At 46.8% G+C, this 18,440-nt stretch overlaps 1 protein-coding gene across 2 annotated transcripts in view; it reads right to left on the bottom strand.

Annotated features, from left to right (window-relative positions):
- The window catches only part of LOC101530279 (striatin), a 114,949-nt gene extending 96,630 nt beyond the window's left edge, over nucleotides 1-18,319 (bottom strand). The window contains exon 1 of one of the 2 annotated variants that reach the window (XM_058668088.1): nucleotides 17,939-18,319. In XM_058668088.1, the coding sequence (XP_058524071.1) occupies nucleotides 17,939-18,172 (234 nt within the window). In that variant the 5' untranslated portion in view covers nucleotides 18,173-18,319. The remainder of the gene's footprint in view (nucleotides 1-17,938) is intronic. The other variant, XM_058668089.1, reaches the window with a different exon arrangement.
- Between the last annotated feature and the right edge of the window lie 121 nt (nucleotides 18,320-18,440).

Here is an 18,440-nt window from a genome sequence, read left to right as displayed (position 1 = left end):
TAATTCCAACGCATTTTACTGTCATCAAAATGTAACTTACAGCTAAATCAGAATATAAGTAGCTACTATACCAAATGGAACACTTAGACTGGGCCTTAACTTCAAAAATTTGACTTAAATAAAAAATACAGTCTAAAGCATTCTGAGCTTCCAGGCTAGCATGTGGTAGGTACAGTAGGTGAAGCAAGACTCTTTCTGTTAGATATAATATCACAAACATTTTACAGATTGAAATGAAAGAGAAAAATCGCAAATCAGAAGTTACAGAGCTGTATGACTCCAAGGCCAACACTTTTCACTGCAAAATTAAGACAGTCAAAAGATTCTTTGTCAAACTGTTTTGCATGGCCAGCCATGCCAGAAACTCCAAAGATCCCAAAGGCAATTTGATTTCTCTTCTTCAATTTCTACACCTGATAGACAAGCTATGCATCTCAGAAAACACTGAAATCTGTATACCACAACCATTCACAATCCCAAAAGCACAGGTGAAAGCAAAGGCTGGCAAAGAGAAATTAGTCCACGTTACCCGGACCTGGAATCACTTCTCAAAGACTACAGCAAGTCCCATTTGTTCTGCATTCTTAAGTAACCAGGATTTTGAAGAAAAATTATAGTTCTCCACTTTACATTGCAATTCACAGAAAAGTAGATTTAGAAATAATGTTAAGAACTAAATAAGTACATTTTAAAAAGTGCTGATCATTACTGGAGTCATTTGTCAGATATTTAAAGTAAGAACACAGGGTTTAGCATCATGATGGCACTATGGTGGCTAGCATCTAGTTGCTGTTACTGTGGGTGAGTCTCTGCCTGTAGCACCAGCATCCCCTATGGGCACTAAGCTACTTTGAAAGAACAAAGAGGGTCCAGCACGGTAGACTAGTGGCTAAAGTCCTTGTCTTGCATGCGCTGGGATCCTATACCAGTGCTGGTTCATGTTCCGGCAGCCCCACTTCCCATCCAGCTCCCTGCTTGTGGCCTGGAAAAGCAGTCAAGGACGGCCCAAAGCCTTGGGATCCTACACCCACTTGGGAGACCTGGAGGAAGTTCCTGGCTTCTGGCTTCAGATCAGCTCAACTCCAGCCACTGCAGCCACTTGGGGGAGTGAACCAGCAGATGGAAGATCTGTCTCTCCTTCTCTGTAAAATCTGACTTTCCAATAAAAAAATAAATAAATTTTAAAAAATAAAAGACAAAGCTAGCAAAATAGTAAGGAAGGAATTATACAATCATAATTAAAGAGAAAAATGGATTTTAGTGAGGTAAAACAAAAGTTACTTTTGCTATTTGTGTACTGCCAATCAGAACAAATATGAACTTTAATTTGGACAGACTTGCAGCAAACAATGAAGAGAAAGCAAAGACCTAGATCATTCAGAAAAGAAAGTTAATAGATGACAGAGTTCACATTTACCTATGACCCCCAACGTGTTTATACTCCCAATCAACAACAAAGAAAGTGTTACTCACTCTCAATGTATGCTGAGCCAAAATGCACATCAGTTAAGTGGCACAAAATCTGAAGTATAAAGAATTTGCTTTAAAGCGGTCCTGGGCTGCTGCTATCCCCATACATGTAACAGAGGCAAACACACAGCGCTTTCAGAAGATACCTTGGAGAGCTAAGCCACCTTTCTCTTTTCTGAAAAATTTATTTTTGGGGAAATGCAGAATTACAGAGAGAAACGGAGAGATGGAGAGAAAGCTCTTCCAGCCACTGGTTCACACCTAAAACAGCCACAATGGCCAGGACTGAGCTGGTCCAAAGCCACCACTGCACCTATTAACTTTTTCAGTGACAGTCGGCAACACACCAAGATCAATCAAGAATTCAAGCCAGTTTTGTGATGCGCTGACCTCAACTGCCACGTGCAACACCAACATCCCAGATGCGAGTAACTACCAGGCGAGGCTGTTCTACTTCTTTTTTTGAAGATTTATTGATTTTAATTGGAAAGGCAGATATACAGAGAGAGGAGGAGAGACAAGAGAGGAAGATCTTCCATCTGAAGGTTCACTCCCCAAACGGCCACAATGGCTAGAGCTGAACCAATCCGAAGCCAGGAGCCAGGATCTTCCTCCCGGTCTCCCATGTGGGTGCAGGATCCCAAAGACTTGGGCCACCCTCAACTGCTTTTTCCAGGGAGTTGGATGGGAAGCAGGGCTGCCAATATTAGAACCGGCGTCCATATGGGATCCCGGCATGTTCAAGGTGAGGACTATAACCACTATGCTATCGCGCCAGGCCCAGTTGCTCTATTTCTAATCGAGCTCCTTGCTAAACTCCTGGGAAAGTAGCAGGACCACATTCTTGGGCCCCTGCCATCTGCCTGACTCAGCCCTTGCTTTGGCAGCCATGTGAGTAGTGAACCAGCAGACAGAAGATATTACTGTGTTTATCAAATAAATAAATCTACAAATACGTAAAAACTAAAAATGAGACAAAACAAGTCAATATGAGCAAAACCCAGCAGAAAAATCAGGCCACACAAAGGCATGCCTAAGACCTCACATATAGGAAATACAAAGACACCAAATATAATTTCTTACCAGATTTAAAAAGTTTATTCATTTTATTTGATCAAGTTAGAGAGAGAGAGAGAGAGAGAAAGAGATCTTTTCATCTGCTAGGTTAAGCTGTATTCTGTGACCTGGTATCCATTAGGGGTGCTGCTTCAAGCCCTGGCTGCTCTGTTTCGGATCCAGTTCCCTGCTAATCTATCTGGGAAAGCAACGGAACATAATGCAAATGCCTGGGCTCGGGCACCACTTGGGAGACCTAGACGAAGGTCCTGGTTCCCGGCTTTTGGTCAGTCCAGTTGTGGTCATTGTAGACATCTGGGAAGGGACCACTAGAGAGAAGATTTCACTCTACATACAGATGTCTCCTGCTAACTCTTTCAAATGATCAAGAAGTGGGTTTTTTTAGATGAACATAACTGGAAACTGGCTGTAATCATTTTTTAAAATATTTGCAGGAAATATAACATTACTTACATACAATATAAGCATAATAACCAAAATTTAAAATTCAATAGATAGCTTTAACAGGTATATTAAACTGAGAAAAATAAATTAATGTACTAGAAGATAAGCCAGAATAAATTTTCCAGAATAAAGCATAAGAAGAAAACATAGGGCCCGGCGCGATAGCGTAGTGGTTAAAGTCCTCACCTTGCACGTGCCGGGATCCCATATGGGAGTCCCCGGTTCTAATCCCGGCAACCCCGCTTCCCATCTAGCTCCCTGCTTGTGGCCTGGGAAAGCAGTCGAGGACAAACCAAAGCCTTGGGACCCTGCACCCGCGTGGGAGACCTGGCAGAGACTCCCAGCTCCTGGCTTCAGATTGGCTCAGCTTCAGCCGTTGCGGCCGCTTGGGGAGTGAATCATCAGGCGGAAGATCTTCCTCTCTTGTCTCTCCTCCTCTCTGTAAATCCACCTTTCCAATAAAAATGAATAAATCCTAAATATATATATATAGCAAATATACATATATATTTTATATATATAGCAAAGGGGTTTGTGCTGCAACACAACAGGTTAAGCCACTACCAGCATTCTGACACCTTTTGAGCACCAGCTCCAGTCACAACACTCCACTTTTCACTCAGCCTCCTGTTTGCAGCCTGGGAAAGCAGTAACGGGCAGCCCAAAGTCCTTGGAATCCTGTACTCGCTTAGGACACCCAGGGTTCCTGGCTTCAGATTGGCTCATCTCCTGTCATCGCGGTCACTCGGATAGTAAACCATGGATGGTGATCTTTCTCTCTGTAACTCCTTCTCTCTTTAAATCTGTCTTTCCAATAAAAATAAATACATTTTATTAAAAAAAAGCAATAATTTAGAATTCTGCAGAATAAGCTGCCAACCATAGATTCAAGGAACATAAAAAAAATTCAAAACAAAACATTCAGTACACTAAATCAGAAACAATCTTAAGTATAATCTTTAAGTAAACCAAGAAGGAGTAAAACACTGTAAAATCTCTGCAACTGTCACTTAAAACAAAAAAAAAAAGAGGGTGGGAGTTTGACCTTGGCAGCTCGGGTGACAGCAGCCCTCCGCAGTGGTAGCGACCTGCTTGCAGAGAGTACCCAACGCCTGGGACTCCGCCCATGGGCACCGTGGCCACATGGTGACCCAGTCGTAGGCTTTGGGTGGCCAGTGTGCCTATTTGGTGCCTGACTCTGCCTGCTGGCCACCTGGCAGCGAGCTAGGGTTTTCAGGGTATGTAAATGCTGCCTAGGGACATCCAGGAATAAGGCTAGTATGAGTGTAGGTGAGGGATGAATTCTGGGTGATTCCTAGTGATGGGGTCACAGAACTTGCTTGCAAGCATGGGGCCTGAGCTCTGAGGGTTTGGAGGGGAGAGTCCATAAGTTCTATTTGGGTCAGACTGAGTCACCAGCCCAAATGGGAGTCCTGAGATGAGCTGTTCGCGTAGAGCATCACTGACTACCACACATCAGCCCCCACAAAAGCTATGGCTGGGGGCCTGTCTGGCAGGGCTAGGTACCAGTACCTGACCGAGTGGTGGAACAAAAGATGGGTCACACTTGGCAAGGTTAGGACACTAACCAACACATGAAAGAACCAGATTCGGGGGTAGATTCTCTGGGGAAATTTTGAGCCCATCCCTATAGAAATACAAGTCCCGCTGGTTTAGCTCATGAGTTGGGATGGTGATGGGCTGAGCTAGGTGTGACCATGGAACCTGCCTTCACTTACAGGTAAAGGAACCGACAACAGTCTGAGCAGGTCAAGGAAGCAGCACCCGAATGTGCATCCTAAAACAGGATGTGAGGTGGGCCGAGCTGCAACTGGAAGGGGGCAGACCGGGCAGGGCCTAGCAAACCTTAGTTCACAATGCAGAACAGAAATCAGGATGGAGCACAGGTCATGCCGAGCTAGGCTCTTACACCGACTGGTCTGCATGAGCCAGGGATACTAGACCACAGCATCAAAGGCAAAGGCCAAGACAGGTGAGGGGCTATGCCAAGCTGCGCCATCTATGATTGGGAACAGGCCCACTTGGGGAGTTAAGACACCCTAACTGGATTTGGGTTCCCACTGGTGAGTGTGGGGCCTGGAGTGGGGGCTGTATTCTGGTCTGGATATGACTGCAGTCTCCCTTGGCACAAGTTGGACTGGGACTGGATGCACCAGGCCAGGATAGACTCCAGCACCATCTGGTGCTCTGGAGGACCAGGGTAGATGTTGGACGGACTAGGCTAGGTCTCTGCCCCTACTGAACCATGTGTGAGCCATGTCCCGGTAAGGACGAACCTTGACAGAGCTGAAACATCCAACAGTAAGAACTGGAATGGACTGAAGGCCAGTGAGGAAATGCCACTGATTCTGCTAGCACAGGAGGTGGATTAAGTAGGGTTGGCTCATGGACCCACAGGTATGCACGAGATCTGGCAATGGGAGAGGTTCTGATGGAGGAGCCTGGGCAACTACTCTGGCAGGACACAGTCCATGCAGGTGAGTGCAAGAACCACAACAGGGATCAGCCCAGACCAGGCCAGGGGAAGGTACCACCGGCATACATTTGGCATAGGTTGGGGGCAAACCAGGCTGAACCAGTTCACATCACCCACTGGCGAATCGGAGCATCAGAACAGAGTGTAGGTCGGGCCAGGTATGGTCAAAACACATACCAGTGCACATTACGGCTGGGACTGGATGCCTGATGGGCTGGGCTGGGCTATAATCCTCACCAGCATCAGCTGGAATTGGGGGTGGACCGGGCCAGGCCAGGCCAGGCTACAACACCCACTGGCAAATGCCAAGGTGTGGTGGGCCGTTCCAGACTGGGCTGCAGCGCCCTACCAGCACATGTGAGAACAAGGGAGGGAGGGAACAAAGCCAGTAGGGGGAATGTGGTGGGCTCCCCTGCTGTACCGCCAATCCCATTGGAATGTCTGAGCTGGAATGGGGACAGACCGGACCAGGCAGGGCTACAACACCTGTGGGTCTCAGGTGAGCTACATCAGGGAAAAGCCAGACTGGCCTGATTGTTCCTAGTGGTGCAAGCATAAATTAAGAGTGGGTGTGGGTGGTTGGGCTTTGCTGCATTATCAGCTGGCAGAGGCTGGGGGTGGGGCTAAATCTGTCAAGTTAAATTCCAGAACCACCTGCAGAGTGCATAATCCGGGAGTGGGAGTGGCTTAGGAGGGAAATAGTGGGTGCCTCCCTCGTGGGTTACCACTCCCACTGGAGAGCATGAAAACCAGGATTGGGGCAGGGGTGGCTAGACAGAAAGGCACCTAACAGTACATGTGTGGGCTGATAATAAGGCAGGTTGGGTTGCACTAGGCTACAATGCCCATTAACATGTAGGAGAGCTAAATGGGATGTGGGACAGACCGAACAAGTCTGCAGCATACACTGGCAAGCATGGGAATCAGGGTACGAGGCAGGCCTCTTGGAGGTTATGGGGAGTCGCCCCAACTAGGCTACGGCTCCCACTGGTTTGCACGAGAGCCGAGAGTGAAGTGGGCAGAATCAGGCTGAACTGTAACACCCATTGGTTCACGTGGAAGACAGGGCTGGAAACAGAACTGACCCAGCAATTGCAATCACCAGAATGTGCACAAGTTGACTGGGGCGACTGACTGTGCCAGACCCTGTACTGGCAAGCACTCAAAAGAATCAGATCTGGGATCACCTCAAACGAAGTCTCTCTGGGAATCCCTCCAACTGAGCTGCTGATCTCAGAACCCCAACTATGAAGAGACTATGTCAGCCAGTGGATTCTGAAGAGATTTCATCACGCTTAGAGCAGCAAGATTGGCAGGAATTCAGAACCGCTGAACTATCCAAACTGCATGAGCAGGACCCTCGGAGCAAGCTCCACGTCAGGGACCTGCAATGGGTGGGAGCCTGGGTGGGGCTTTTCCCTTTATCTCCTTCCTTACCCCGGATACAGAAAAAATAAAAATAATATTAATGTGGAAACAATGGTCTAACCCACTTTCCTGTAGCCCTTGACCATTTGTACCCTAATCAACTATGTACAGATTACCAAAATAAAAACATTTAATAATATAAAAAAAGGAAACAAAAATGAGGGACGAGAGCTGTGGCATAGTGGGTTTGATACTGCATTCCTTATTGGAGTGCTGCTGGTTCAAGTCCCCGTTACTCCACTTCCAATCCAGGTCCTTGCTAATGTGCCTGCGAAGGCAGCAGAATATGGCCTACATATTTAGGGCCCTGCCACCCACATCTGAGACCCAGACGGAACTGAGAGTTCCTGAATCTGACTTCGCCCAGAACTGGCTGTTGAGGCCCTTTGGAGAATCCATCATTCTCTAGCGTACTTGCTCTGCCTCCCAAGTAAAAAAATCTTTAAATGAAAAAATCTTTAAATCTTTAAAATAAATTGCTAGAAGAAAATCTTTAAAAGAAAAATGATAAGTATCAGTATGGCTATTTCACATTTTTCTTTTTATTAAGAATAAGTCTGATTAGCTTAGGAAGTTGCAAGGAACAAATAAGATATCGTATCTGAAAAGGTTTTTAATGATATCTAGCTAGAGACTGAAGGAGTAGAGTTTGTCCAAAACCTATTTCCTTTTAATCATTTAATTTCTCTTTAGGCTTCACTTTACCCCATAAAAGAGGATTGAAGCTGATTATTTCCAAGGTTCATTCCAGTGCAAAGAATATTATTACATCTTTCAATTAGAAGGTTGTGACGCAAATCGTAATTGTCTACTATCTAAAAATAAAATGCTAGCTATCATTAGAAAAAACAATGAAAACATAACAGAAATCACATCACAAATTCTACATTGCATCCTCCATATATGGAATACCACAAGTGTTGAAATCATCAAAAATGTTTACATATATTGTGTCTTCATATAACTGTGTACATGCAATTATACAAAAGCACACGTAGGTACACATAATACATAAATCAGCTATAACACTGGTTCACAAGCCTTGTATATCAGAAATATTAGAGCTAAAAAAAATACTAATGCTCAGAGACCTGATTTCCAAGATTCTGAATTAAATGATCTGAAAAAAGACAGGGAATATTATTTTTAAGTTGTCTCTTATTCTAACACCAAGCTAAAACTGAAAAGCACAGAATTAATGTGACAAATAGTGGAATATAACCTTTCCAAAACATATTAAAGATAATGAAATTATTGAGAATTTTCACACAACAACAAAAAAATGAACATCCTCAAATTATACCACAATGGGATTCATCTATTGCAAATTTAAGTGCCATAACTGTACTGCAGAGCAGCAGGTTAGGTCACAGCTGAGGATGGCCCCCTCACCCAGGAGACAAGGATGGGGGTGCTGGCTCCTGCCTTTGGCAAGGCCCAGCTCTGGCTCTTCTGTGAGTAGCAGTGGGGAGTGAATGGCAGATGGAAGAGCTCTTTGTCAGTCTATCTGTGTCTAAGTTATTCTTTCAAATAAATATATTTGAAACCAAAGCAAGAGGAGGCCGGCATTGAGAGACAGCATGTAAAGCCACCAGCTATGACACTGGCATCCCATAAGGGTGCTGGTTCGAGACCTGGCTGTGCCATTTTCACTTCAGCTTCTGCTTAGTTAGTGGCCCAGGAAAAGCAGCAGCAGGCCTACCCACTCGGGCTCCTGCCACCCAAGCAGGAAGCCCGGAGGAGCTTTTGGCCACAGATTTTAGCCTGGTCCAGGCACACCTAAATCCTGGGGAGTGAACCACTGGGTGGGAGGCCTTTCTCCTCTGTTTCTCCCCCTCTAACTGCCTTTCAAAAAAATTAATAAATCCTTAAACACACATACACACACAAAGAACATAAAGGGCCAAATAAAATCAAGGATTAGTTTTACAGAGTACTTAGCAAATGAATGCAATTTTTTTACTTATTAAAAATTAAGATAAAATAAGCCAGAAAAGTCCGTATGAATTCCAATATAAAGACATCTAGTCTTTAAACAGCCTATCAACTAATCCTCCTGCTTCTTTTACCCTTGTCTTCCCTTAAGTCCACTATGAATCCTTTTAAAGGGATCCTTACGGGGCCAGCGCATTGGCTCCACTGGCTAATCCTCCACCTCCAAGCATAAGACGCCATATGGCCTCCGGGTGTCCCGGCTATTCCACTTCCCATCCAATTCCCTGTTTACGGCCTGGGAAAGCAGTGAATGATGGATCAAGTTCTTGGGTCTTTGGTACCCATGTGGGAGATTTGGAAGAGGCTCCAGGCTCCTAGGTTCGGATCAGCTCAGCTCCAGCCACTGCGGCCATATGGATGGAAGACCTTTACCTATCCTTCTCTGTACATCTGCCTTTCCAATAAAAATAAACAAATAAATCTTAAGAAAAAAGGGGAGGACTTTGAAATAGTATCTGGTAGGACATTGTGACACAGTAGGGTAAGCCAGTGCTTAGGAGACACAAACCCCATACTGGAGTACCAATGGGTTACTAAGAAAAAAAATTCAAATTATGATTTTGATTTAGACAATGAAACCCACCAATCATTACTATTAAACAGTCCTGGAGTGTCAGGATCAGATTTAAAATATCAGGCTGTGTGGTCTAAGAACAGCACTTACAAATCTAGCCATAGAAAAGTGCATGAGTGAAGGTCATGTTTTTCTATGGGAATAAGGAGATAAAATAAGAGTAAAAGTTTAACAACACAGGCTCACTACCGCTTATTAATTCAATATTTACTCTGTGTTACATACAGGGCTTCATCTAAGTACTTTAAAATATTTTATTTAATTCACAAAATAATTTATTATCCTCATCTGACAAATGAAAAACTAAGGTTCTAAGAGGTCAGAATTATAGCAAATATGTACTTTGGAAGTAAAACACAATGATAATAAGGTTTTAGTGTAAGCATTTTTTTTTTTAAAGATTTATTCATTTTATTACAGCCAGATATACACAGAGGAGGAGAGACAGAGAGGAAGATCTTCCGTCCGATGATTCACTCCCCAAGTGAGCCGCAACGGGCCGGTGCGTGCCGATCCAAAGCCGGGAACCAGGAACCTCTTCCGGGTCTCCCACGTGGGTGCAGGGTCCCAATGCATTGGGCCGTCCTCAACTGCCTTCCCAGGCCACAAGCAGGGAGCTGGATGGGAAGTGGAGCTGCCGGGATTAGAACTGGCGCCCATATGGGATCCTGGCACTTTCAAGGCGAGGACTTTAGCTGCTAGGCCACGCTGCCGGGCCCTAGTGTAAGCTTTTAATCCCAGGTCTATGCACGTTGCCTTTCACAATAGCTATAAACAAGTTAAAATAATCACAAACAATAGTCACAGGCCCAGTGAGGTGGCCTAGAGGCTAAAGTCTTGCCTTGAATGTGCTGGGATCCCATATGGGTGCCCATTCAGCTCCCTGCTTGTGCCCTGGGAGAGCAGCTGAGGATGGCCCAAAACCTTGGGACCCTGCACCTGCATGGGAGACCTGCAAGAGGCTCCTGGCTCCTGGCTTTGGATTGGCTCAGCTCCAGCCACTGTGGTCACTGGGGAGTGAATCATGAGACAGAAGATCTTCCTCTCTGTCTCTCCTTTTCTCTGTAAATCTGCCTTTCCAATAAAAATAAATATTTCAAAAAACACAGTCATTGCATTTAATTTACTTTTTCCATATAAATGTACAGTAAGTCTTCTCAATAGCACTATGCAGCTGCTCAGCCAAAATACTTTCAAAGGCCAGCAGTGTGGTGCAACAGGTTAAGCCACTGCTTCCAACGCCCACACAGGATTACCAGTTCAGGTTCCAACTGCTCCTCTTCCAATCCCTTCCTGCCATAATGCACCTGGAAAGGCAGAGGATTGGGGCCCAAGGACTTGGGCTCCTGACACCCACAGGGGTAAGACCAGGACAAGCCCTGGCTTTGGCTGCCACTTGGGGGGGTGAACTGACAGGTGGAAGAGGAATCAATCTCTCAATGTCTGTCTGTCTGTCTGTCTGCCTGTCTCTTTCTTTCTCTCTCTCTCAGCTCTACCCTCTGCTGCTCTGCCTTTGAGATATTCATAAGCCCTCTCTAACTCCCTTTCTTTTGAAATCTCTTGTCTCATAGCACAGCATGCTGATTATACCTCAAAATTCAATTCAGAAGTCATTCTACTTTCAATATCACAATAAATGTTCACACACCTCATGGCTACCTCGCGTTCATCTCCAGTCTAAGTTGGTTGCAACAGCCTCCCAACCAGCCGTCCTGCTTCTTCCACTCTTGTCTTCCCTCAAGTCCACTACTGAATCATTTTAAACCAGTCCTTTCAGAAATGGTATTGGGAGGACACTGTGACGCAGCAGGTTAAGCTGGGACACCCACACCCTCATATTGGCGTGTCAGTTCTTGCCCTGGTGATTGTGTTTCCCACCAACACATCTGGGAGGCAGCAGATGGGGGTCCAAGTGCTTGGAGTCCCACATGAGACAGATGGAGTTACCGGCCTCCGGCTGCAAGCTGGCACAGCCCTAATTTTTGCAGGCATTTGGGAAGTGAACCATTTGATGCATGACATCTCTCCTTCTCTGTCACTCTGCCTTTTAAGTAAACAAATCTTAAAAAGATAAGAATGGTATCACTCTACTTAGCTCAAAATATTCCAGTGAGTGCCTGCCTTGCTGGGCTAAAATCCAAAATCCTCACAAAAAATAAGACTCGGCGCTTCTCTGACATCATTTCTTCCATTCCCTTCCTCTTCCAACCACATGCTCTTCCTCAAATACTGGAAGCCAGCTTCCTTCCTCCAGCTGCTCCCCTGCCAGAAGGCTCTTACTCTTTCTCAAACTTCACCTTTCCAGGTCTGCGCTCAGCTGGCACCTGACCAGTGAAGCCTCCCCTCCCCAGGCCACTCTCCTATGCACTTCCCTGCCCCAACTCTATCAGTGCCTCCCACCTTTCAACACCTTATCTATTGATTTGCCATTATCCATCTGCCCCCACAGTTCTGGTCCCCACCCCCCCACCCCCACCCCCCCGCAACTGTTTTATCTCCAATACCCAGAACAAGACCTGGCATGAAGTGAGTGCTTGAAAAATCTCTGCTGAATGAAAATACAAACCAGCAATGCCAAAACGCAGATTCCTAAACATTCCAGCACACAGCGCCCACACCACATGCCCTGAGCTACTCACCCTTCTCTACACAACTCTCGCATTTCCAGGTAATATCAGACCCTTCCTTGCTCCACGACCAGACCATCAAAAATCTGAGGCCGATCACTGTCATTTTCTACTTACATACTTATTTATACTCATCGTTCTTCAGACACGAAGCCTTAGGTTCTCACCTCAGAAAGTTTTTCCTTCCTGCTTTTCTGTTTTCACTCTTAGCTGCTTTACCACACCCTGAGAAAACCAAGCCCTTCCAACGGGAAATACTCTGAGCCTTCTACATGCGGACGCTCTATCATACTAACTAGACCCCACATTTCTTTAAAGGTTATTAGAACACATCTCACATACAGAAAATTTTTTCAATCATTCCTTTTCCAATTCCTTTCACAAATATAAAACTCAATAATGATCTTTCTTTTTCTTTCCTATGAACTGCCTATTCTCATCTGGATCTGAGCTGGGGGCGGGCAGATGAATATTATCAAAAGTACAGAGAGTCCTTTAATTAGACAGTCAAGCAAAAAATCGCAAGAATACTTCAGAAAGTGCAAGAGAAAATGAGATTAAAAATAAATTTATTTTAGTGCAAAATTTGCTTCAGTCCATGCAGTTGTTTCAGTGTGCATTTTCTAAAATCTCTTGTACCTACTATTCCAAAATTATTTCACATCAAAACAAATTTATTTTTTAATTATATTTTCAGCACACTTTTCCAAGTACCCTAGTCACTAACAAAGAAGCTTTTGGTACACTGTGGTATTCCCTTGTCCTCCAGATCTGAGGAGGGCAGTGCCCAAAGCCTGGGACGGTGAGAGCTGGGATTGGCTTTCGTAACTCTAACCTGGCAACCTGGAAGGAGTAGGACTGACAGGTTCCTGAAGGGACAAATTAGACCTAATCTTAAAGGCACTTTTGTTGACTTTGGTCTTAATGACTTTAGAGGAGATATAAAACTTAAACAGAATATCAACTGATCCACATTTCATTTTAACTCATCCAACTCTTGTTTCTTACTGGTTTCAACGAAATGAAGTGGAATTGTTAAATTTAGTAATCTGACACAAGGAAATGATTAATTTTTCAATTACATTAATAAGAGGGACAAAGATCATAGATTTTTTTTTGCAAAGATTTATTTTAAAAAATTCAGATATACACAGAGGAGGAGAGATAGAGAGGAAGATCTTCATCCGATGATTCACTCCCCAGGTGACTGCAACGGCTGGTGAACCAGGAACCAGGAATCTCTTCCAGGTCTCCTATGTGGGTGCAGGATCCCAAAGCCTTGGGCCATCCTCAACTGCTTTCCCAGGCCACAAGCAGAGAGCTGGATGGGAAGTGGAGCCGCTGGGACTAGAACTGGCACCCATATGGGATCCTGGCACGTTCAAGGTGAGGACTTTAGCCACTAGGCCTCACCGCCGGGCCCAGATCATAGATTATAAATCCAGTTCCTACAATACAGGTAATATATTTTCTTTTTTCTTTTTTTTTTGTTTTGTTTTGGTTTTTTTTTTTTGTTTTGTTTTTAATTGGAAAGGCAGATTTTACAGAGAGAAGGAAATACAGAGAGAAAATCTTCCATCCACTGGTTCACTCCCCAAGTGGCCCCCATGACTGCAACTGAACCAATCCAAAGCCTGGAGCTTCCTCTAGGTCTCCCACGTGGGTGCAGGGTCCCAAGGCTTTGGATCATCCTCTACTGTTTTCCCAGGCCACAAGCAGGGAGCTAGACGGGAAGTGGAACAGCCAGGACACGAACCCATATGGAATCCCAGAGCTTCCAGAGAAGATTCAGCCACTGGGCCATCACTCTGGGCTCCAATACAGGTAATATTTACCTTATTCAAATAATATGTAACTCATTTTTTTTAAAAGATTTATTTATTTTATTACAGCCAGATATACACAGAGGAGGAGAGACAGAGAGGAAGATCTTCCGTCCTATGATTCACTCCCCAAGTGAGCCGCAATGGGCCTATGCGAAGCCAGGAACCTGGAACCTCTTCCGGGTCTCCCATGTGGGTGCAGTGTCCCAATGCATTGGGCCGTCCTCGACTGCTTTCCCAGGCCATAAGCAGGGAGCTGGATGGGAAGTGGAGCTGCCGGGATTAGAACCGGCACCCATATGGGATCCCGGGGCTTTCAAGGCGAGGACTTTAGCCGCTAGGCCACGCCGCCGGGCCCTGTAACTCATTTTTTAAGCTTCTCTGTGGAAGCTTAATTTGTACAAAAATTAAATTGTATTAAAAAGGAACATTCAGGGGAAAATAATCAGCGTAGCCGTTAGAGCTGCTGATTAAGAATACCCACATCCCACAACTGAGTGCCCGAGTTCAAGTCCTGCCTTCCAGCTTCTGCATTCAGCTTCCTGTTACCACAGAACCTGGAAGACAGCAGGAAAGATTCAAACACTGGCTTCCAGCCACCTCCTGGGAAAATGTCCATTAGTTCTGACCCCAGGCCTTCAGCCCCTAAGCATCTGACAAGTGAGTCAAGTGGCTAGGAACTCACTCCCTGTAACTATCTCAAATAAACAAATAGATACATTTTCTTAAAAGTAGTGCCCTTGGGCTCGGCAGCGTGGCCTAGTGGCTAAGGTCCTCGCCTTGATCCCATATGGCCGCTGGTTCTAATCCCAGCAGCTCCACTTCCTCTCTATCTCTCCTCCTCTCAGTACATCTGACTTTGTAATAAAAATAAAATAAATCTAAAAAATAAAAAAATAAAAAAATAAAAGTAGTGCCCTTGATACATAAGCACTCCCAAAAAACCTACATTACATTTCACATATGTGAGTAAAAAACTGCAGACTGACAACCATCTCAGGTAAAGCGCAAAGCTGAAACATGACAGGAGTGAGCAGGTCGCAGAGCGGGTGGGAGTCCCACATTTCTACAGATACAAAGGTTAGCACCCACCACTCTTTCCTCTGTTTTTGATCAAATTCATGTAACTTCAATTCACTGTATTGGAAAACAAAATCCAAGAAGCCATATACAAAAATCATTTCCTTCAACTGTATAAAGTTAAAATTCAAATCTTAAGAGAGTGGTTTGTGGTACAGTGAGTAAAGCTGCTACCTGCAACACCAGCATCCCACAGGGGTGCTGGTTCAGGTCCAAGCTGCTCCACTTCAGATCCAGCTCCCCGGCTGGGAGAAGCAGTGAAAGAATGCCAAAACATCTAGGCCCCTTCCACCTCTGTGGGAAACACAGAAAAAGCTCCTGATTTTGGTCTGGCCCAGCCTGATCACAGCAACCATCTGAAGAGTGAACCAATGGATGGAAGATCTGTCTCCCCATCTCTCTCTGTGCGATTCTCTCAAAAAAACAGGTAAACTTTAATGAAAACACACAGAGAGAGAGAGAGAGAGAGAGAGAGACGGGGGAGGGGAGTAAAGGAGTAGAGAAAGAGAAAAATAAAAAAAGGAAGGAAGAAAAAAGGGCTCAAAACTTGGGGTAGGCATGCAGAACAATGAGTTAACTTGCCTCTTGGGATACCAGCCCTCCCCTGGTTTCTAATTCAACCTCCTGCTCACACGTGTGTGATGTAGCAGATGATGCTCCAAATATCTGCGTCCCTGACACTTTTATTGGAGATTCAGAGATTCAGACTTCTGGTCCAGCCCTGGCTACTGTGGAAAGCTGACAAGTGAACCAGCAGATGGAAGAGCTCTTGTCTCTATCAAATATAACACAAAACAAACAATTTAAAAGAAAAAAAAAGTTGTTTTTTTTTTAAAGTCACATCTTGGGCTTCATGCAATAACCTGGTGGTTAAATCCTCACCTTGCATACATCAGGATCCCATATGGGCACGGGTTCATAACCCAGCTGCTCTACTTCCCACCCAGCTCCCTGCTTGTGGCCTGGAAAGCAGTCAAGGACGGCTCAAAGCCTTGGGAACCTGCCCGCCTGAGAGATCCGGAAGAAGCTCCTGGCTCCTGGCTGCAGGTCAGCCCAGTTCTGCCCTTGCAGCCGTATAGGGAGTGAACCAGCAGATGAAAGATCTTTCTCTCTGTCTCTCCTTCTCTCTGTAAATCTGACTTTCAACCAAAATAAGTAAATCTTTAAAAATAAGTAAATAAATAAAAAGTCACACCTTGTCTTTAACACCCCGCTTGAAGCTTGAAATCCACAAGCTCATTTATAGAATACACTGCTAGGAGGGTAAATAGAGTGTTGCGGACCACAAACCCATGGTTATTTCTCATGAGAAAATTTAGGAATATCAACAGAGCAGTTTTAAAAGCAACCTGACGGCAAGGATGGGAACACAGCCAAAGCACATAAATACGCAATGGTAGACATAGACAGACAAGAAAGTACAAAAACTATCCCTCTTCCCTCCCTTCCTCCTGCCAGCCAGCTCCTGGAGGCCTCTGCTGGCCAGCCACCCTCCCCAGCGCTCTACCCGATGCCCCGGTTTAGGTTTCCTCTCGGCAGGTGCCACCGCGGGCCACTGTGTCCCGCAGCTTCAAGTGCTGACTGAGCGCCTCCCAGCTACCCAGAAGCTCCTTGAGGGCAGAAGCCTCATCAGCTTTGCTTCTCCCCAAGACTGGAAACTCAGAGCTGGCCTTCAAGGAGTCTGTGCGGAATAAACCCGGGGTGAAGCGGCTGCCCCGAGAGGTTAAGGATCTCCCCAAGGTCACACAGCTGACAGCCAACTCAGCCTTCACTCTGACCCAAGCCACAAGAACCCCGTTTGCTCCTTCGACAGCCAGTGCCACTCCACCGAAGGAGTCTGCATCAGAGGTTTCCCCTCTCCTTCCTCAGGGCCAAAGAAATACTTGTTACAAACAACAACGGCAAGGGCCACCCACTGGGCAGCATTTCACTTCAAGTATTTGACAAACCAAAAGCCTCCTCCAATTCCTTCAGGGTACAGGATAACCCCCTGAGACAGACCCAACCCCTCCGTCTTTTCCATTACTCCTGAAACTGGAAGTTTAAACAACTGCCATAAAACCTACTTAGAACTCAGAATGCCCTGTTCGGTATCAGCTGGCTTCCACTCTCCTGAGCGCCCACAATCGCTCCTCTGTGCCCTTCCTCCTCCTTGATCTCCCATTCTGCAAGGTAACGATCCCAACAGCGCAGCCCTGGGGTTCCTTCGAAACTACAGCTCAATTTCACACACACAAAACCTGAAAATTCACTTTTGAGAAACTCTGGATTCTGGCAACAGGAACCATCAGTTCTTCACTTCAAATCCATGAACCCATGAACGTGGAATACGGAGTGGCGAGGAGGGTGGCCAGGAAGGGAAGAAACAGTCACACAAACAAAAAAGGGGGCTGGAGTTTCTGAGAACACTTTTGCCCAAAGTCAGCTTTCAGCCCACAGTCAAGGCCTGGCTGACACAACTTCTGCTGTCTTCTTTGATCGCCTTCCTGGCAGAGAGAAGCTAACTGCCAATACCTCCTGCCACGGGCAGACCTAAGAGGGGACACGCCGGCACCGGGGATGACTTGCTCGGGGTCTCCCCAAACTACTGTCAGCGCCGCCCCCCCTGCAAACTGCCACGGGAATGCCCTCCGAGATGCGGCGGCCAAAGAGTGGAACCAAGCCTGGCAGTTGCGAGTGGGAAAACAGCAAGACGGAAAAGCAGCGCGGACGGTAAACAAGGCGTCAGTGGTTGGGCAGACCTGGAGTGCTAGAAGTGGGGACAGCGACAGGCAGGGGTGAAGAGGCTCCGGAGGGTGGGACGGGCGCGAGCCACTGGGGAGGGGACGAGCGCGGACTGGGGGAGGGGGGCGAGGGTCCGGGGCGGGGCGGAAGGCGAGCCGAGAGGCGGGATGCCGAGGGCCACGGCCGGGAGGGTCCTTACCTGCAGCTCCGCCCGCTCCACCTCCCACTGGGCTCTCTCCACCTCGAAGCGGGCCCACTCGTGCTGCAGGAAGTGCAGGATCCCCGGGAGGCTGTACTGGGCTCGAGCCGCCCCCGCCGCAGCCGCCCCGTCGCCGGCCGCGGCAGCCTCTGCCAGAGGCCCGAGCCCCTTGGCACCGCCGGCTCCCGGGTGGTTGTTGCTGAAAAAGACGCCGGGACCCGCCTGCTCGTCCATGGCGGCCCGCAGGAAACCCGGGGAGCTGCCCAGGCGCCCAGCAGCGGAGGCAACGGCGGCAGCCGGCAGCGCCTCCTCCTCCCTCCGCCGCTCCCCGCCCACACCCCAGTCAGCAGGGAGCAGCGCCTGGGCGCGGGGGGCCGGCCGAGCCCGTGACGGGCCGGGAAATGGGTCAACTGCGGCGCGCGGGCGGCCCGGGGCTTGCTGGGAAATGTAGTCACGGGGCGGAGCGCGGGCCTCGGCGGCCTGTGGGGCTTCGCCTCAGCCC

This window comes from Ochotona princeps, chromosome 8 (genome assembly GCF_030435755.1).
Source record: "Ochotona princeps isolate mOchPri1 chromosome 8, mOchPri1.hap1, whole genome shotgun sequence".
Classification (NCBI taxonomy): domain Eukaryota; kingdom Metazoa; phylum Chordata; class Mammalia; order Lagomorpha; family Ochotonidae; genus Ochotona; species Ochotona princeps.
Note: the sequence above shows the minus strand (reverse complement) of the source record. Positions and strands in the feature narration are given on the sequence as shown.